Genomic DNA, 20,572 nt, shown 5'->3' with positions numbered 1-20,572 from the left:
GATCTCACCGCAGTGTGAAAGTGCTCCTTTTTCTCCACATGCTCCCCAGCACTCATTATTGTTTGTATTCTAGATGACAGTCATTCTAACTGTGGTGAGATGAAATCTCAGTGTAATTTTGATCTGCATTTCCCTAATTGCTAATGATCTTCAACGTTGTTTTTATATATTTGTTGGCCATTTGTATTTCTTACAAAAAGTATCCGTTTAGTTCTTTTGCCCATTTATTAATTGGGTTTATGGTGCTTATTTCAGTGTTAAGGTTTTTGAGCTCTTTATATATTCTAGATACTAATCCTCTGGCAGAAGAGTAGTTAGCAGGGGTGGGGCTGTGGCTCAGAGGCAGAGTGCTCACCTACCATGCGTGAGGCACTGGGTTTGATCCTTAGCACCATATAAAGATAAAATAACGACATTGTGTCCACCTATAAATAAAAAATATTTTAAAAAAAGAATAGGTAGCAAAGATTTTCTCCCATTCTGTAGGTTTTCTCTTCACATTTCTAATTGTTCCTTTGCTGTACAGAAGCTTTTTAATTTGATGCCATCCCATTTATGAAGGCTTGGCATAATTTCCTGAATTTTAGGGGTCCTACTGTGCCTATATGCTGGAGGGTTGACCCTGTGTTTCCTTCTCAGTCGCATGGTTCTGATCTAATTCCTAGGTCTGCATTGGCTTCTGTGCAGGGTGAGATAAGGGTCTGGTGTTGTTCTTCCAATATGGAAACCCACCTTTCCCAGCACCATTTGTTAAAAGGCTGCCTTTTCTCCAGTGTAGGTTTCTGGCACCTTTGTGAAGGACTAGATGGCTACGTCTGTGTGAGGCTCTCTTCTGTACCACTGGTCTAGCCACATCAATTTCTGATGTCACCCTTAGGCTGCGGCTGCGGGACAGCAACCTGACTCCTGGGAGCAGATGCTAGTGGGGATGTCTTCAGAGCTCAGAGGACCTGCTGGGCCCTTGCCTGATAGCACTGCCACACTTAAGATGAAGCTCAGAGCTTCTCCAGCCCTCCCTCCCTGGCAGGACAAAAAGGAAAGGTTTATGTTGATTTCCCACCAGTCGGTGTTAACAGGAGGTAACCACATGCCCAGTCTCAGAAGCAGCATGAGATTGCTGTGGCCTGTTAGGAAGTTACAAAGAACCTCCAGGCTGGGGTGTAGCTCTGGCCCAGCTTGAACTAGGCCCTGGCTGCATCCCCAGCACCACACACCTGCAAATTGAGACAAAGCAGTAAGTCCAGCTTGGGGCCCTTCTGAGAGGCTGCATGCTTGCCCCTGGCCTCACCCACGACCGTGGCCGGGAACATCGAGCCTTTCCTCTGGAGCACTGGGTCTTATTTGGAAGAAGCCCCTTCTGAGGTCCTCTTGTCCACAGCCCTGGCGCAGAAGGGACACCCCACCTATTTTCCCAGGCCCAGACATTCTCCATTGCCTCAGAGCTGGGGAATACTGGGAGGTGAGACCAGAGGGCCGAGCCTTGAGACCGGGTTACTCTTTCCCTCCTAGAGGGCACCGCATTGCGTGTCCAGGCGTGGGGACCACTCCACTTCTGCAGCTCAGCCCACTCAAGCTTGGCAGGCTGCTGCTCCACCAGGTGTGGGTCAGAATCAGAGGTGAAACCGCCTTGGCCCCTGCCAAGCTGTGACTGCCGGCCAGCGTCCCATGCTACAGGCTGCACAGCGTGAACCAGTGTGTGAGTAGGCCCCGGCCTCTTGGCCTCTCTGAAGATAGAGCTGACTCCTCTACCCACCTGACCTGTCCCTTTCCTCCCAGGGCCACCACAGGGTGCCAAGCTCCTTGCCCAGTACCCTGCGAGAAGGGTCAGGTCCTGCAAGGAACAGTGCCCTTTAGGGCAGTGTGGTTGCACAGGTGACGACACTGATGGCCTGTCCAGCCTGGTGGCAGCTGCCACACTCCATCTACCCTCCCTGGAAGATGCGAAGTGTTGGGGACAGGGTGCCTTGGGTCACTGAGCCCTGACCCAGGGACTGCTGCCTGGGGAGGGGCTGCCCCCCTCATTCTTCCCCTTCTGAGTTTGTGTTCTTCCTGGGCACTTGGGAGCAATGGGCACTCATGGAGGGCCTTCCTTTGACCCTGTCCTCAGGAAACAGGCCAATGACGTGCAGCAGGGCAGCTCCCATCAGCACCTCCTGCATCGTCGCCAAGCGCCTCCCTTCTGCCCCAGGACTGGGGCTGAACCCAGGGGTGCATTGCCACTGAGCCTCATCCCCAGCCCCCTGCTCTTTGGTTCTGTTAGTTTAACTGACAGCAGAGTCCACCTTGATAAGGTCAGACCTGCATGGAGTGCATCTGTTCTAACCGGGGCCCAGCCCTTCTTATGTCTCACTCTGAGACCAGGTCTCGCCACGTTGCCAGGAAGCAGGGGTGGAGCACCTGCAGCCACTGTGGTTCTGTCCCCTTGCTACAGGACCGCCTGGGTGCGCGAGGTGACTTGTCCGACAGATCCCTGTTGGCAAAGTGGCAGCTGGGCTTAGGCCCTGCAGGACACAGGCCTTCTCTGCTCCTATGGACATGTCCCCAGGGCGGTGCAGCAGGGCTGCCGGTCAGACAGGTTCCATGGCTTGCTGCACTTCTGACCCCAGATTCCCCGAGGCCACAGAGGTAAGCACGGGGCCAGCAGGTCACATGACAAGATGTTTTTGAGGGATCTGCCAGCCGGTGATGGTGACTTGTGCTGGCCTGGGTGGCCTCAGTAAAATGGGCTTCCTTTTTTTAGGACTTGCCAAGGACACCCTGGGCCCAAATGTTCCCTCTGTCACCTGGGGACAGATCTCTGGCCTCACTGCTGGGAAGCCCCTTCTGAGGTCCTCTTGTCCACAGCCCTGGGGCAGAAGGAACGCCCCACCTATTTCCCCAGGCCTAGACATTCTCCATTGCCTCAGAGCTGGGGAATACTGGGAGGTGAGGTGACATGGGGACATGAGATGATGTGGGGACATGAGGCAACATAGGGACCCAAGGGTGGTAATGGGAAAATGAGGTGAGGGGTTGTACAGGTGATGGGGGAACAGGAAGGGTGCTGCCCTGAGAAGTGGGGTGGCACCAGGGACCTCTTGAGTGTAGCTGCCTCCCTTCATGGCTCCTGGACACTCCTCCCACCCTGGGCCTCAGAAGGACACAGGAGCTGGTTCCAAATACCCCTTTTATTAAAGGTCATGGCACTTCAGAGCAAGCGTCCCAAGTCCTGGGCTCTGCAGCACCCGGGCTCGTCCCTTCTCAAGTCACAGCTGCAGTCACAGCAGGGTGGCCGACCTTGGTGCAGGCACACGTGCCATCCAGAGCACCCTTCCTGACCCTGACATCACGGACAGTCAGCTGGGGGCAGTGGATGCAGCTGCACATGGTGACAAGTGTCACGGTGTTCCTGACACGGTGGCCCTCAAGGGCACTGCAACCACAGGATCCGGGAAAAAACCCAGATGTGTGGGGAGGTAGTGCAGACCCTGAGCGCCGCCGGGGGTTCAGCACTGCCCACGTGGCCGGTGGGGCCCACAGCAGTGCCTGGCAGGGCAACCACCTCCGTGGAGAAGCCAGGCCACTGTTAAGACCAGCTGATGCGGAACTGCTCCGCCATGGCCAGCCACACAGGGACAGCCAGGGTCTGGAGGAGAAAAAGAGGAAATGTGAGTGCCACACAGCTCCCAGCAGAGGGGCCTGGGTGCCCAAGGGCGCGAGGGACGGGGCCGCCCCTCCCCTCCCCACCAAGGCATCAGCACCTCATGCCCTTGGAAACAGGTTCTGTGATCCCACTGCCCTCCAGGAGCAGACGGGAGCAGCAGAGGCCGGCTCCTCCCCTGAGAAGCTCCTCTTCACCTGAGCCCTGGCACCCTCTGCTCCCTCCCAACAGCACCTCCATGGTGCAAGCTGGGTGGCACTGGGTCACCGGGATCCTCACGGCCCTACTCCCATCCCACCCAAGACAAGAGCCCCACTCCCAACTCGCCCTCTTGCCTTGGTGTCGGGGCTGTAGGTGAAGTTGGAGACAGGGACCCCATTGGAGAGGACCTGCTGGGGGGCTGGGTCCACTCCCAGGATGGCCACTGTCCTCAGCTGCAGGCTGGCCCCCTCCCTGGCCACATGCACCAATTCATTCACAACGGTGTTCTGGCCAGTGCAGATGGGGACAGTGCAGAGGTATCAGCAGACAGAAGGGGGAACCGCCAGAGCAGAGACTCCATGGCACCTCCCCCCGACCAGGGCAAGCCCCCCTCGACAACCCTGCCCACTGCCCAGGACTCACGTTCCTGGCCAGGAAGGTGAGCTGAGTGTAGGCCCCGCGCTCCAGCGTGTCCAGGCTCTCCCCGTCATCCCAGAACAGCTCCCCATGGGCCTCGCCACCAGCAGTCAGGGCCACAGCCAGGGCCATGGGCTGCTGGCGGGACTCTGTGGTCGTGAGGGCAGGACCCTGGGAGGGGGTGGACACACGTCACAGCCCCAGTCTGGTGGCCTCCACCACAGGGGGACACTGAGTCTTGGCTATGGGGAAGTGGGAACAAGGGACAGACTGGGCTGGACACCCATGGTGACCACCCTGTCCAAGGCCAGGCAGATGAACCCCAGTCTGTCCCCCCTCAAGTGCCACCAGGGACTGAGACCTGACAGGGCCTCTGACAGAGTGCCTGAGGGACAGCTGGCCACGCTGTGCCCCTCACCAGTTCCCTAGTCACCATCCACCTGGGGGGACAGGCCCTTCTGACGGCCCCACCCCCACAGCATGGTGTTCAGGCCTCCTCTCAGCTGCCTGGCCAGTACCTGCATGGGCACGATGTACCCAGCCCGCAGGTGGACGTTGATGGTGTCCAGTGGAGCTGGCAGTGTCACCCACTGCCCCTCACTGTGGATGGCAGGGCAGGGAGGTGCTGCAGGTAGAGGGGGGAGGCTGCCGAGGGCCTCTACTGGCACCTGGAGGGAGTTGTTGTGTCAGAAGTGTCCCAGGATGCCAAGGTCCCCAGGCTGGCACCGGGAGCTGTTGTCCTATCTCCCAAGGGTGACATGGGGGCCTAGTACAGACAGCTGGCTATGACCTTGGGCAGACTTGGGGCTCTCCGTCGGGATCCAGATGCCTGGTGGGACAGAGCCTGAAAGGCCTGGACCCAGGGTCTGGGTTGAGGGACAGGTCAGGGGACCCCAGGTCAGCAGGGGCTTTGTGGTGGCTGAGGGACCCCAGCAGGTCATCCACAGAGGCCTGTTTCCTCCCTGGAGACGGGGTGACTGTGAAGAGCTGGGGGCCCGAGTGTGGAGCACCCAGGTGAGGCCCACAGCAGCCAGGACTCCAGGAGCAGTGCCTCTTTCCAGCACCTGCCACAGGGACAGGCGGGTTGCAGGGTCGCTGGGACTCACCAGCTGCAGGTCGTACCAGGTGCCCGAGGGGAAGTAGCCGGTCACTTGGTCCTTCCCAGGCTCGAGCACGGGCGTGACCAGAAGAGCCTCTCCCCACAGGAGCTGGCGGTCCACGCCCCAGGTGTGCCGGTCCTCAGGGAACCTTCAAAGAGGGACGGGCATGTGGGCTGGTACAGGAGTGGGCAGAGAGACCCTTCTATGGACAGGTATTCACCCACGGGGGCTCAGAAGGTGGAGCCAGAATTCCCATCTCTGGGAGGCCCACGGAGCCAAAGCACCGGGGATCCCTGGAGCAGGGCTGATTCCAGCCACAGGTGAAAAATGACCCATGCCCACCCACATTCCGGGGGCCAGGGCCCAGTGCAGGAGTCGGCTTCCCTGAGGCCTCGGGAGGCCCCTGACTTGACTTTGCTCACTTATTTTCTGATTATCAAAGTAGTGACACCATCTGTCCAACTCAGACACTTGGAAAAGTACCAAACCGTATCCTCAACCAGGAAAAGTCCTCCACAACCCCACGACCAAAGGCAGTGGTCGCTGACATCTGGCACGATCCCTGCCCGTCTTCTGATGACTTCACTGAGATCGTCTTGATGTCACCTGGTCCGTGCCCTTCGCCGCCTACTGACGGGGTCCAGGGCTGGGCAGGCACAGCACATGGAGGGAGCACCAGGTCAGATGACCTCTTCAGTACAGGTTTCTCTTTGTAAAGCCAAAACGCATCACGTAGAATGGCGGACATCACCAGTCGCACAAACATGTCCACTGATCGCCCCGCGGGAAATGCGTTTGAAGATGACCGTCCCACCACCTCCTTGCCACCCTGGCTCTTTTCTTGGAGGCATGAGTTTCTCAGGCCAGTGTCTGTTTCAGAACACAGCTCCTGGGGTGCCATGGATGGCGGTGGAGGAGTGAGGGCCTCCCTCGACCTCCTGCTCCGCACAACCAACAAGAACACAGCAGACAAGGCCCGGGACTCTGGAGAAGAGCCAGAGCTCGCAGTGGCCTGGGCAGGGATCACACACTACTGGCCAGCCCTGGCAGGAGCAGGAACTCAGCCTGGCCAGCGTGGAAGGTGTGCCTGACACAGAGTCACGTGGCAGAGGCCAGGAGACCCGCTGTCCCTATCAGGGTAGCTGAGCAGACTTCCGTGGCCACACACCACAGAGACCACAGATCACAGATCAACTCAGGGGAGGCATGACACAGCACAGTGACAGTGGCCAAGGGCAACTCAGCCTGGGGGAGGGACACGGAATCTGATTCCAGAGCTGAGTGTTGAAAATGTCCAGTGAGAAAGGAAAGCGTACCAGACGTGCCAGGAAACGCGGAGGGTGGCCCAGGGAAGGCAGGGTCCCCAGGGAAGCCCAGCTTTGGACTTACAAACCCTAAGTCACCAATCTTGAGAACAGGGAGTGTAAGGGCGAGACTTGCCCTGCAGGGCGCCCACGAAGACAGAGAGGTTAAGAATGGAGCACTCTGGGAGGGCCACAGGGGACTGGAGCAAGCCAAGGAGAGGGAAGTGGAGCTGGGTCTGTGGAGACTGTCTGTGGGGAACAGGGAGAAGACAGACGAAGGCGGCAGACAGTAGCGTGCATCCAGGCGTAGGGAGTCCCAGGAGCAGGAGAGAGGGCAGGAAACGTGCCTCAGCTTACCCAAGTCTGAAAAGAATTCTGCAGTGTTGGAGATGACACCAGGACCTCACCTCATGCCTGGCTAGTGTGCTACCGTGAGCTCACCCCAGCCCAAGGAGAAACATGACACATCCAAGCAGCTCAACAACTCCACGCGGGATACATGCAAAGACACCTACACCTGATACACCATGACCGGCCTGTGGAAGCCAAAGACGGGAACCTGAGAGAAGCTCAAGAGGCAGTTTGGCCCCAAGGCTGCGTGACCTGCTGGGAGCTCTGGGGGAAAACAAGGGCCCTTGAGGGCTCTGACTGAGCAAGACCGCCCTTCCAGACCAACAGTGGCCCGCATTCACCAGTGGCAACCTGCCGAGCAAGACGGGTCCTCTGATCCATTGGAGGACATCAGTAACCAGCACACAGGAAGAAACAAACACGGGGCGAGGCTCAGGCCACCGCAGAGGCACAGAAGCCAGTGGTACTGCCACGCTGTCTCCCGACTGCCTTGGAAGACAACTGCACCATGCTTCCTGATGTCTGCACCAGGCTGTCAGCAGGCGCACGACGTGGGGAGGCAGGCTCGGTGGGACAGGCACAGCAGGGCAGGGTGCAACCCCATTTTACACCCTTGGATGGTATGTGGCATAAGCTCCAAGACGTGAACTACAGTCCTCAGGGAAACCACCAAAAAATCTAACAAAATATAATACAGGAAATAATTCAAGTCACATCGCTGCTGAGAGAGCCACTGCCATGCGCGTCCCTGCTCTGTTAACCCAGCTCCTGTTTGGTGCCTGCCTTCTTTCTTTTTGGTACTGGGAATTGAATCCAGGGGTCCTTAACCACCGAGCAACAGTTTTGAGACAGGGTCTTGCTAAGTTGGTGATGCTGGCCTCAACCTTGTCATCCTCCTGCCTCAGCCTCCCAGGTCACTGGGATCACAGGTGTGTACACTGTGCCTGGCCTGGTGCTGGCGATGGAACCCAAGGCCTGGCACAGGCTAGGCAAGTGCTCTGCCACTGAGCCCTGCCCAAGCCCTCTATTTGGTTAATACTAGTCTTGCCAGTAGAAAATGCATCATTATTATTATTATTATTTTTGCAGGAGGGCCAACTGGGATTGAATTCAGGGCACTGGACCACTGAGCCACATCCATAACCCTATTTTGGTCTTACTTAGAGACAGGGTCTCACTGAGTTGCTTAGTGCCTTGCTTTTGCTGAGGCTGGTGATCCTCCTGTCTCAGCCTCCTGAGCCGCTGGGATTATAGTCGTGCACCACCATGCCCAGCAGATTATGCATTCTTCATGCATCAGGAACAGGGACTGTCATGTTATTGACAGTGTCTCTCCTCTATCTGCCATTACAATTGATGTATAGAGCAGTTTTTAATTTTTTGCTTATATTCAGAGACTTTTCCTGTTCCCATTCAGCAAAGCTTTCCTTTCTCTCTGAATTCGACCTCCTCCCCTTTCTTTGTGCTTATGCTTGGGAAGTGCTCCCTTGCCAGGGCCCTGGTTGCCATCACGGAGTTCCGTAAACTTTCCCTCAGCGTCACCCCTGACAGTCCACTGTGGAGTCCACCTGGGCTGGTGCAGGTGGAGGGAGACACCCGACATCTGCAGAGAGTGACCAACGACTCCCTTCCTTGGCTCCTGATGGAGGGTGCCATTTTATAAGGTGACTCCTTGTATGCACTAAGTCCTGCCGGGGACAGCTGGGTCTCTAGCTGTCCTCCTCAAGCCAGCCCCAGATGGACCAATGATGCCCATCTTGTTCCTTGCTGTGCCATCAGGCTGGCCTGGTTGGTACTACTGTTCTTCATCCTGGGTTTTCCATATCCTGAATGCCCTGGCACTGAACTGTGACCTTAGGGGACACTGGGGGCACCTCGATCCCACTCACTTAGGGTCCTGGGAACCCAGCGTGTAGCGGGATGGGGCTGCCCTGGTGTCTGCAGGCTCCTGGTCAGCTCTCACCCAGGGGCACATATGGGCCATCGCTCCTTAGCCCAGGACTCACTCCAGGAAGAGGGGCCGGGCCACGGTCTCGCCCCTGACGTGGGCAGCGTGGAACAGCGTGTAGAGGTGGGGCAGCAGCGCGTAGCGCAGGGTGAGCGCCTTCCTCATGGCCTGCTGGGCCATCTCGCTGAACCTGTAGGGCTCTTGTGGCTGTGTGGGTGCAGAGAGCAAAGGGGTCCAGGGTCCCACAGCGGGTCTGCCCTGGGGACCCCAGTGCTCCCTGGCCACCCGCATGGGGGACACGGCAGAGGCAGGAACCTGCCCTCACCAGGCTGTGCAGGTCATTGTGGTTCCGCATGAAGGGGTAGAAGGCCCCGAGCTGGGTCCAGCGCACACACAGCTCCTCTGAGGTGTTGCCCAGGAAGCCACAGATGTCTGCCCCGACCAGGGGCACCCCCAGCAGGTTGAACTGCAGGACTTCTGGGAAGGCAGAGGCAGATGACCTCAGGTGGCTGGGGGAGGGCAGGCAGGCCACGATGCCGGGCTGGCAGCAGTGCGGATCCTGCCACATCCCTCCCAGAATAAGGGTCTGGCCCTGCTTCCACCTGGGGCCAGCAGCCTTGTGTCTGCCCTGTGGACTGCTTCCTGGGACCCGGGTAAGCAGAGCTAATCAGACCCCTGTATGGGCGGAACTGTGTCCCCAGAAAGACACATTTGAGTCCCATCCTCCTGGACGGAGAGCGTGACCTCATTTGGAAGTCAGGCTGCCGAGGCCCTCGGGTAGGCCCTGACCCGGTGACTTACACCAGCGACCTCATAAGGAGGTGTGCATGGGGACAAGCACCGTGGAGGCAGCCCTGTGACGGACAGAGCCTGGAGCCAGCACCGGGAGCCCGTGATGGGAGGACCCCAGGGCTGTGGTGGCGTGCGGGTCTGCCCCAGGGACCCTGGTGCTCCCTGGCCATGTGGCCAGCACCTTGGCTCAGACTCGCCTCCAGCCTGGCAGAGGGCACAGCCCAGCCGTGTCAAACCCCAGCTGTGGTCCTGGCTTGGGGCAGTCTATCCCTCTGCTCAGAGGTAGACTGGCGCAGGTCCTCCTGTCCAGCCTAGTGCCGCTTCCCTAGGCCCACTCTCCCCAAGGCCCCGGGAACCAGGACCCAGAGTCAGAGCTGAGACAGCAGGACGGGGCCCAGCTGGGACCACAGGGGACTTCTCTGGGCTGCAGCGGATCCTGAGAACTGCAGGACTTTGTTCAGTGGCATGAGAATCAAAATCAAGACCCAGAGGGAGCGAAAAGGCCTGTGTGCTGGACCCTGCAGGCCGCTCATGGTGGCCCCAGCTCTCGCAGCTACCCCGGGTGGGACGCGGGTGACTGCGCAGAGGCGGAGGCCCCTACCACAGGGGCTCACTTCTCCCCAGAGCTTGGCCAGGCCAGACCCCGTGGCCTGTGGGTCTGCACAAGTGTCACACACAGAGGTGAGACTCCACTGGTCAGAACATCTCCGAGGCCACAGGGCTCTGGTGACGCTCTCTCAGTTGCCCATGTGGTGACCCGGCACTCCTCACTCCCAGACCCCTTCTCTGGGGCTCCTGAGCCAGTTCTGTGTCTAACACGCCTCAACGGCATCAAAGCTCCTGGGACAAGATTAAATTCCTTCTTGTTGGGCAGAGCTGGGCACCGAGCTGGGTGGGGCAGGTGGCACCCTGTGAGGAGGGATCCAGTTTCCTGCAGTTAGGACGCGTCACCATGAGGGGAACTGTGAGAGGTGAGAACTGGATGGCTTTGGGGCAGTAGTCGGGGTAAACTAGAGACAAGGACCCCCCACAAGCGAGGTGACACAAGGGGTCATCCTGCACAGCTCCTGGGCGAGCACAGGTGTGCAGGGGCCAGTCGGCCTCGCGCCCTGTGACCCAGTGGTGGGCCCCCAAGCCACTGTAGCTCCATCTGGACTGTGCTGAGTCCAACATCCAGTGCTGGGGCCCAGCTCCCCGAGAGGGGCCCCCGCTGACCTCTGATCACTCCTCCTGACGGGTGCTCTCACCTGGCACAGAGTAGGACAGCTGCTCCCAGCTGCTCCACACGTCCCCTGTCCAGTGCCCAGCGTATCGGCCGTGGCCAGCGAAGGTTGAGCGGGAGATCACAAATGGTCGTGTCCCCCGAGTCTTCACCAGGGCCCTGAGTGGAGCAGGGGACACTTGAAAACCCCTTGCCATCTGCCAGAGTGGAGTAGCAGGTCACAGCAGCGGGTGGACAGCATGGGGAAAAGGAACTGACCACAGGGAGACAGGAGGCTGCAGCGCAGGGACAGAGGTGACTGCCAACTTCTGCTGGGCTCGTCAGCAGTGGGCTGGCCCAGCTGACTCTGCCTAGGACTCATGGGGTCCCTGCCGGTGCAGCCGCCCATCTGGGCAATGGCAGGACACACCAGGCTTCTGGCGCCAGGCGGGGGTGGGGTGAGCAGAGGGCTCAGGCCCTGCTGGCCCCAGGGCGTCCAAGTATCCTCTCCTCCCTTGGTCTGCTGTCGGCGTGAGCAGGGACAGGCTGGGCAGGACAGGGCAGGGAGGGCAGTGCAGGAAGCCCTCACCTATTGGAGGCGATGGCTTCGGTCAGGCCGTACAGGTTATGGAGGTCATAGTGTGTGGAGAGGAACTGGTGGCTGGAGGCACAGATGGTGGCTGCCTGCAGGGTCCCACCTACCACCCCTGCAGAGAGTGGGGCTGCTTTCCATGGTCTTCCTCCCAGGGTGGGGGTCCACAGTGCCCCGTCCGGCACCCTGGTTTCTGTCTCCCCAGGCTCAGCCCAGAGGTACTTCCTGAAGCTGACCTCATGCCCCCAACAGGCCTGGGACCCTTCCCTGGTCATGGCTGTGGCCCAAAGACTTGGGGCACGTCCCTGTACCACCCCCATTATTCCCAAAGGCTCTGCAGATCCCCAGCTTCATGTCCACCTTCTCGTGACCCATGGCAAGTGTCCCCTGTCCCTCCTCTGAAGTACTGGCTGCACGTGACCATCTGCACCCTTGGACGTGTCACCACCTGGACCTCACTGCTGGGCCCCTGCCTCCCCTCTCCCTTCCCTCCCTCTCTCCTGGCTGGCTGCTGCCTATGGCTTCTCAGCTTGGAGACTCCAGAACTAGGGAAGGGAAGCCCCTGATTGGAGCCATCAACCCCCAGGTGGCAGCCCGGGGGCGGTGGGCTCACCAGGCACGTAGGGGGGGTTTTCCAGGTCGTTGCTGGGGCAGCCATGCTCAGAGCCCCTCACAAAGTTGGACGGCTCATTCATGTCCTGTAAGAGAGGGCCAGTGGGCAGAGGGCGGGGCTGGGCCCCAGAGGCCAGGGATGCCAGGGGCGGGGGCCACACTTACAATCCACATGCCATCAAAGGGCACCTGGGCATGGAACTCGGCCACCATGTCCTGCCACCAGTCAAGGGTCTCGGGGTTGGTGAAGTCGGGGAAGGCACAGGATCCGGGCCACACCTGGAAGAGAGGGCAGAGGGAGAGGCCCCACCCCAGCCAGTCTGCGCCAAGGCCCTGCTGCGTCTCAGCCTCGCTCTTGGTCAGTGTCCAATTCTGCAACCTGAGACCTCAGCCCAGGAGGTCATGGGCAGGTCTGAGAGGGCTGGAGGGGCCTCAGCCCTGGGACCACCGTACCCATCCAGGCAGGATATGAATGCACCACGGACAGTGTCCTTCTGACACCGTTCTAAGCCCTCACTCTAGGACAAGGGTCCCCAGGCCCGAGTCCAGGCTCACTCTGTGTCCTGGGGAGTCCTGCCTAGCCCCTCCCTCAGGGGCCCCCCTTCCTCTTGTCCCCTCAGAAGGACAAGAAGAACCCCGCAGCCTCCCGGGGGGTCTGCAGGGCTGTGCCTGGGTGGCCAACTTCCCATGGAGCCCAAGAACCCCTGACGGAAGAACTCCAGGGTGTCCTGTCAAGGGCCACGGCCGCCCCAGCTGTGACCCACCCTCCCACTCTGTCCCCCTGACAGGCGTCTCTGGAATCCCAGTCTTTCCCAACGGCTGCCCCAGTCCCACTGGCCGGAGCACCCAGACCTCCTACCTTTCCAATCAGCGGCTGTCCAGTCTCATTGGTGATGAACACCCCCCTCCGCAGGCCCTCGTCAAAGGGTCTGTAACTCCCAGCAGGGCCCGAGCTGCTGATGGCAGGGTCCTGGGGTGCAGGAAACAGGTCAGGGTGGAAGGACGGGGCCCAAAACCTTCCACCAATCCAAAACCAATCTCTGGGAAAACTGTGCAGGGTAAAGCCAGACACATGTGCGGCCCACCCCAAGTGTGTCCACGTGCTGCCCGCAGACAGGGACGGGCCAGCTGGCTGCAGGGCCGTGTCTGGGAGGGCTCTTCCCCCAGGCTCGCCGGCATGCCTGAAGGGACCAGCTACTTTTTGTTTTGTTTTGCAGTGCTGAGGGTCAAGCCCAGGGCCTCCCATGTGTTGCTAGACAGGCAAGCACTCTGCCACTCAGCTGCTCGCCCCATTATTTAAATTCTGAGAGGGTCTTGCTAACTTGCTGAGGCTGGCCTTGAACTTGTGATCCTCCTGTCTCAGCCTCTGCACCACATCCATTTACTTCTTTCTTAGTGATTAAAAAAAAAAAAATAGGAAAGGGCTGGGTTGTGGCTAGTGAGGGCATCTGTGAGGCCCTGGGTTTTGACTGGCATCTGTGAGGCTCTGGGTTTTGACTCTTTTTTTTTTTTTTTTTTTTAAACTTATTTATTTATTTATTTATTTTTTAATATTTATTTTTCAGTTCTTGGCGGACACAACATCTTTGTTGGTATGTGGTGCTGAGGATCGAACCCGGGCCGCACGCATGCCAGGCGAGCGCGCTACCGCTGAGCCACATCTCCAGCCCTGGGTTTTGACTCTTAGCACCACATACAAATAAATTAATAAAATAAAGGTCTCGTGTCTATCTACAACGAAAAAAAATCATACAAAAAGTACTCTCTGTGAGGTGGCGGCTAATGTTTGCTGCCCTTTGAAGGGTGGCAGTGATGGAGGGGTCAGGTCCATGCAGCTCTAAGCCCCTCGGCCACTGAATGTCCTCCACTGAAGGGGTCTCCGTGGGGTGACTGAGCTCCGTGGCTCCCACTTCCCACATCTCTTATAAGGGCTGGCCATGAGACCTGACCAGACCACCTCCTGAAGTGCACACCTGTGCTCTGGGCTGCGCCCTCAGCCATGCCCTCCCTCCACCCCACGCAGACAGCTGCCCTGGGGAAGGGACTGGGCCAGGAGACAGCTGTCCTGTGTCCAGCTCCCCAAGCCATCCCCTTACATGAGCTTACTGTAAAGCCTGTGGCTTTAAGGTGGCTGAAGTAACCCACACCCGAAGAATCCTGAATGAGACAGGTTTTCCAGGGACCCTTAAACTGGACATCAGGGACTAAGCTTTGGCCTTCTTAATGTTCCCTCAATATCAAAGAGACTCAGATAATGTCCTGGGTGACCATGGCGGGCACGAGGAACAGGCCACCAAGAGGAGAAGCCAGGGGCTGCTTTGCGGGAAGGACACTCACCACGATCATCACGTACCGCCGGCCACTCTGGTGGAGCTGACGCACAGTGGCCGGGAAGTCTGCGAAGCTGTCCCTGTCGAAGGTGAAGTCCCTCCGTGCGTCCATGTAGTCCAGGTCATTCCACTGCACGTCCTGTGGCCACGGCACAGGAGCCACACTGGGGTCCAGGAGCTGTGCCTGACCCTGGCTGCCCAAGACCCTGGGCGACCCTCTACTCACCAGGGGGAAGTGGGCCCTGGTCATGTTCTCCACTACCTGGCGGACAATGGCGGTGGATGAGTAGCCCCAGCGGCAGAGGTGGAAGCCCAGGCCCCAGTAGGGAGGCATGAAGGGGTACCCTGCAGGCGACACTTGTGGTGAGCGGGTGGGCAGGACAGGCGGGGCGGGCTGAGGATGGGCACAGGCCTACCCACGACATCCAGGTACTGCTGCACCACGCTCTTGGGCTCCGGGCCAACGAAGATGTACACGTCCAGGATCCCTCCTGTCGACCTCCAGCTGAGGGCCGGGCTGGGCTGCAGGACCACGTCTGGGGGGAAATGGCCCAGGCTCAGGGACAAATGCCTGACCCAGAGGCCAGCACCCACAGATAGGCCAGAGTGCAGCCGAGTGCACCTCTTCCCACAGGTCCCTGCAGCGACCCCGCAGGTGGGGGTCGAGGACAGGAGCAGCTAGTGGCCAGGCCCCAGGATTTTCCCAGGACCCCTCAGGGGCACTGAGTGCAGAGCTGGGCAGGGCCTGCTGGCCTCATTTCTCATGCTGGGTATCTCGCGGCCCTGCGGCCTCCAGGGAAAGCGGGGGCCTCGGGCTGCCTGTGGAGGAAGCAGAGGGGACTCACCCATGGCATTGCTGTTCAGCAAGAACACCCCGTGAGCCAAGCCACTGTCCTCCAGCATCAGGTAGAAAGGGTGTGACCCGTAGAGGTTGGCACCGGGCTGGACACACAGGAGGTAACACTCAGCCTCTCGAACACCAACTCCACGACCCACCGGGTTGCTCCTGCTTTACCGTGGGGGCCAGATCCCGGTTCCAGAGGGTGATCTTGGTCCAGTTGGTGCTGAGCATTAGGGGGCTGAGGTGCTCAGCGAGGCCCACGATGTACTGGGAGGGCAGGGAGGTGGACAGCTGCAGGAATTGGTCAGCGAAGAACAGGGGGGCCACGGTTGTGTTCAGCCTGCAGGGGGAGACCAGGCTCCCTTGTACCTGGCCGACAGGGCCAACCGGGGCCCACCTGAGTGCAGGGCTGATGAGGGTGGGCGTGTCCTGGCCAGCTCTGCCATGGCTGACCTGGGGACAGACTGCCATGAGGGGCCCAGCAGCCCTCAGCACCCTGAAACCAGTGAGAAGATGCAGGGCACGTCCAGAGAGGCTGTGCCCACCCGCCCACCAGGCAGAGGACAGCGGGACGAGCAAGCACGGGGCATGCCAGGGACACAGGCACAGAGGAGGGCCAATGGCAGGGACGCTAGAGCCCCAGCTCCATCGCCTCCAGGGAGTCCCCTGCCTCTGTGCCACAGCGGGGTAGTAAGAGGCCAATAACCCAAGTGTCGTGGGTTTAAATGAAGTGATCATTAGCGTGTGGACCGGACTGGAGTGACAGCATTTGATGCATAAAATAAAGCTGGTAATGGCATGCCACCTGGCGGGGGTGCCACCCTCGACCAAGCCAGGGTCCCTCCTCAGGCACTGCTGGCATTCAGGTGGGTCTCCTGGGCACTGCAGGAAGCTGGTCAGCACCTCACTCATGAGAGGCCAGGAGCACCCCACTGTGCCCACGTTAGTGCCTAAGATACCACCAGCCGCTCCTGGCAGGTGAAGTCCTAGGCCAGGTGACCCCCCAGGAGGGACCTCACACCAGGATCCCAGAAGAGTGCCCCGCTGAGCCTCCGTGGGCATGGGTCTGGATGTGCCAGGTATGGCCAGGAGGCCCGGATGGGAGGTGGGCCCTGGGTCAAGACCGACAGAAGACCAGAGCTGAGAACGCTGCTGTCCAACTCACTGACAGGCCCAGCCCTGAGGCCCTCCCTGGCCACACCCACTGGCTGGGGCCTGAGGCCCAGGCCCCCAACTCACAGCACCCGGCCGTCCAGCTTCCGGCGAACCACCAGCCCAAAGGGCTCCTCCGAGAACTCCACGCTGTAGAGCGGGGACAGTGCCCGGCTGCGGACACGCGGGACCTGCAGGGGCACCTCATAGCGCTTGTTAGCAGGATCTTTGATCTAGGAGAGACAGTAGTCTTCAGGCCCCTCGTGGACAGGGAGGCACATGCCCAGTCCCTCCCGCTGCCTGAACACTCTCCTGCAGACTCCTATGGGATGGCCGAGGCCTCGCTTCCTGGAGGAGGCCCGGGGCCACCTCTGCCCTGAGCCCTGCCTTCTAGAGCCCCCGTCACCACCAGGCCTCACTGTTCTGCCTCCACCTTGGCTTCTAGCTGGGGTGCACACAGTGCCACAAATGCACTCCCCGGTCACCTGTGCACACACACACACTCTGTCCTCTCTGCCCCTGCCCACCGTGAAGTGGAGGCGGCTCTCCGTCTCCATCAGCACGTCCAGTCGTAAGGTCAGGATGTCCCTGGGGAAGAAGGTGGGGGACGTGCGGGTCAGGGTGGCTGTGTAGCCCGTCTCCGAGGGGCTCAGGCTCTCCATCCTGTAGCTGGGGTAGCTGGGTGGGAAGAAACACCAGGGCTGCCCCAGCAGAGGGCCCTCAGGGTCCCTGCTCGCTGGGACATAGCAGCAGCCGCGGGCCTCACACTCCTGCTGGGTCAGGGCCTTGTCCGGGGCACAGTCGAAGCGGCTGTTGGGGGGGACGTCACACTGTGTGGGCGCTGCTCTGGGCTGGCCAGGGTGCTCCAGGGTGTACCGCGGCCCTTGCCAGTTGGCTTGCTGCCGGTGAACTCGGGGACTTTCCTCCACCGGGAAGTCATGGACCAGGACATGCCCCAGCAGGGCAGCCGCGGCCAAGAAGATGAGGGCGCAGACCCCCATCACGGGGCGGGAGCAGGGCGGCCACCTGGCATTCATGGCTGACACCTGCCCGTCTGGGGCAGTGCGGGCAGCTCCTGGAGGCCTGCCGAGGGAAGGACTGGGCTCAGCGGGGAGGCAGGAGGGGCGGCAGGTGGGTTTTTTCTCTGTGGTGCTGGTGGTTAAACCCAGGGCCGAGCAGGCCAGGCTGTGCTCCACCCTCCAGCGACACCTGCAGTCCCTCATTAACTGTCCAGCAGGCCCAGGAGGTGCAGGAAGGCCGTCCCGTCCTGGCAAGGAAGCCAGGAGCAGGGGCAGGATGGTGGTGCTCCTCAGAGGCCATGGCGGGCGCTGCAATCTATGCAGACTGACGTGGGAGGAGGGAGACCAAAGGAAAAAGAGGGACTGTAGATCACCTCCCACTGAGTCTTCCACAATGTCACAACTGAGATGCACCAGTGGGAGAGGGACAGGCCCAGCAGGAGGGGTGACCATCAGATGGCAAGAGGGACCCCCCTCCTGCAGGAAGGCTGGGCCCAGGCTGCTAAGTCTTGGCCAGCAAGCTGTGTCCTAGGGGCCCTGCCACCTCCCCTTGGTTCCTTTCCTGCTGACAGACAGTGAGAATTTTGGGCGTTGCAGTCTCAGGTCACGCGCTAAGGATGGCCATGCCCCGAGAAAGGCCCTCGCCCCACCACTCTGAGGGCCCCTCCAGGCCTCGCTGCAGCACACGGGGAGGACGCGCTCTGTGGCTCGCGGACCCTGGAGCACCTGGGAACGGGATGCCAATGAGGAGGTAAGGTTCAAGTGCTGGTGGCTGTGACCGTCCTGTTATCTTTTTGGTAAGTCCCCAACAGTGTGTGAGGAGCTCTGCGTTCGTCGTGAGGTGACTTGATTACCCTTTAATCTGAGAGCAAGTGGGAGCAAGGAGGCCGGGAAGTTGCCCCATGGATGCAAGTCTGACCCCAAAGGAAGGAGAAAGGGGGGTGGGGCTGAGGTGTCTTGGCAGCAAGGCCACCAAGGGGGGCCTCCAACCACACTGGCTCATCAGAGGGGGCTGGGTCTCCCAGGAATGGGCCCCAGGGCAGAAACAGGCGTGGATTTTCAGAGCACAGCAACTGGGGCCCTCAGCCAATGCAAGCCCATGTCGTGGGAGGTCTGTAGGTGCCCCATGGCCACCAAACAGACACACTGGGGAAAGCTGTGCACCAGCAGAGGCGAACGTGGGTCCCGAGACTGCCTGGCCTCCCTGATCACAGAGGGGGGCTGGGAACCGTGTGACCATCAGCCACGCTCGGGGCCACGGGGCATCTGGTGAATTGGCTCTCTGGGGTGCAGCAAAGGTTTGACATTCAGTCTCTCTCACCAGCGGGACTCTCCAGACACCGGCTGAGGTTCAGTTCTGACACTACCCAGTTCAGTTCTGACACACTACCTACCTGGAGTTGGGCAGACCCACAGTAAGAGCTCAGACCCACCCTGGATGCCCGCTGCAAGTTCCAGGCTGCCTTTAGAACTTCTGATTGGCTACACACGTGGGGTGTCCCCAGACCCCTCAGGTCGGGTGATTCAACACATGGGCTCAGGGAACTCAGGAAGGCACTTTACTTAAATTTTCTGCTTTGTTACAGACATAACTTGGGAACTGGCAGATGGAAGAGATGTGTAGGGCAACCTGGAGGCTCTCTGAACCCCAGTTCAGGGGATTTTTATGGGGCTCCATTATGTAGGTGTGACTGAGTAAATGAAGGGCCACTGGCAACTGACTCCCATCTCCAGCCTTCCTGGGAGGCGTGGCTGGGTGGGGACTTTCACTCTGATCAAGTGTGGGTCCTCCTGGTCACCAGCCCCATCCTGAAGCTACCTAGGGGCCTTGAGCCACCTCGGGAGCAAACTTTTCACGCTTACACTTAACAGGGCCAGCTTCCAAGGATTTAGGAGCTGTGTGCCAGGAAGCAGCCAGGAAGACTAAATAGTGACTTTGAAGGGTCCCAGCTCCACCTGGCCCTGCTAGACACATGTGCCAGCTGGTGACCATGACTGTCTAGGGAACTCCGACAGGACACCCCAGCAGAGCGGCGTCTGCGCGCAGCATCTGCGTTTTTCAGGAGCTGCGGGGCACAGCGAGGCAGAGCGCAGTCTGCAACACGCCCACCGGGGGAAGCGAGGTCCTGGGAATGGGGACCGGCAGCCCTGGGCCCGGCACGGGAGAGTGCCCGGCTCATCTCTCGGTTCGACAATTCGGAGAGGAAATGGGGAAGAGCTAAAGGTCAGGCGCTCCAGCTGACCCGGTGAGTTCTGCTTTCTGGTGGTGCCCGGGGCAGCTGCTCTCCGGGAGCAGCGCGGGTCGAAGCGCAGCTTTTGGACACCGGAGCAGAGCCTCCCCGGCTGGGCGCGGCGGGGACCAGCGAGAGGCCGGAAGTCTGGGGCCCCGGCCCACTGTCCCCCGCGACCCACCGGGGCCTCCCCCGCGACCGCGCCGCACTGCCCGACTCTCCCCACCAAGAGGTCGCCGACAGCCGGGCGCCGCACCCGGCAGCCCGCCGCGGAGGCCAGCACTGCAGCCGGCTGCCGGGCCTCGGACGGCCGCCCCCGCTCACCTGCGCGCACGTCGGCCCGCTGCCGCTCACCGGCGCGCATGCACGCCTCCCGCGGCGCAGACCCGGGGCAGGCCGGGCGCGGGTCACGTGGCCCGCCGGCCGGTGGGCGGGGCCGTGGCGGTCACGTGTCGCGGCTGCCCGCGCAGGCGCGCGAGGCCAGGCGCGCTCTCAGGTTGCGCTGCGCCACCTAGTGGCGGCGCGGGTCCGGCGGGACAGGTGCCCCCAGGAGAGCGTCCTGCAAGTGGCTGCCTGTCCCTACGGGGTCCAGAGACAAGGTGCGGCGTGGGCACAGCCCAAGCCTTGGTCGCCTTCCTGCGGCTAGTAAGACTCGGTCAAAGCTTGCCAAGCCGCACTCTGCACCTCGGGACTGCATGCTGCAGCCCCAGCCCCAGGGCATCCTCAGAAAGACTGGGTGACAGGTTGAAATGAGCCTACATCTGGAGGCTCCTCCAACTTCCCACAATTCACGCTTATTCTCTAGAGGAATAGTCAAACATCGTGATAACCCATAAAACCT

The 20,572-nt window shown here is 60.3% G+C and overlaps 1 protein-coding gene across 2 annotated transcripts; it reads right to left on the bottom strand.

Moving 5' to 3' along the window:
• Positions 1-3,149: 3,149 nt before the first annotated feature.
• Positions 3,150-20,139, bottom strand: Gaa (alpha glucosidase). Of its 2 annotated transcripts, XM_026408389.2 has the most exons (20): positions 20,056-20,139; positions 17,009-17,564; positions 16,569-16,714; positions 15,504-15,669; positions 15,334-15,430; positions 14,905-15,024; positions 14,715-14,833; positions 14,496-14,627; positions 13,018-13,128; positions 12,324-12,437; positions 12,160-12,244; positions 11,544-11,661; positions 11,001-11,134; positions 9,287-9,438; positions 9,020-9,168; positions 5,365-5,506; positions 4,777-4,926; positions 4,265-4,429; positions 3,976-4,128; positions 3,150-3,625 (listed from the first exon to the last, which is right to left on the bottom strand). In XM_026408389.2, the coding sequence occupies exons 2-20, from the start codon at positions 17,516-17,518 to the stop codon at positions 3,566-3,568; spliced, it is 2,823 nt and encodes a 940-aa protein (XP_026264174.1). In that variant the 5' UTR covers positions 17,519-17,564; positions 20,056-20,139; the 3' UTR covers positions 3,150-3,565. The 2 variants fall into 2 exon arrangements, with proteins under 2 accessions (XP_026264174.1, XP_026264175.1); XM_026408390.2 differs by lacking the exon at positions 4,777-4,926.
• Positions 20,140-20,572: the final 433 nt, after the last annotated feature.

This window comes from Urocitellus parryii, chromosome 7, assembly GCF_045843805.1.
Source record: "Urocitellus parryii isolate mUroPar1 chromosome 7, mUroPar1.hap1, whole genome shotgun sequence".
Lineage (NCBI taxonomy): Eukaryota > Metazoa > Chordata > Mammalia > Rodentia > Sciuridae > Urocitellus > Urocitellus parryii.
Note: the sequence above shows the minus strand (reverse complement) of the source record. Positions and strands in the feature narration are given on the sequence as shown.

Coding starts and splice junctions, on each gene's coding strand:
- Gaa (XM_026408389.2), bottom strand. CDS start 17,518: ATGAATGCCAGGTGGCCGCCCTGCTCCCGCCCCGTGATGGGGGTCTGC. Junction 12,245..12,323: donor CCTTTGATGGCATGTGGATT/GTAAGTGTGGCC, acceptor CCTCTCTTACAG/GACATGAATGAGCCGTCCAA. Junction 3,626..3,975: donor CCTACAGCCCCGACACCAAG/GCAAGAGGGCGA, acceptor TTTCTCCTCCAG/ACCCTGGCTGTCCCTGTGTG.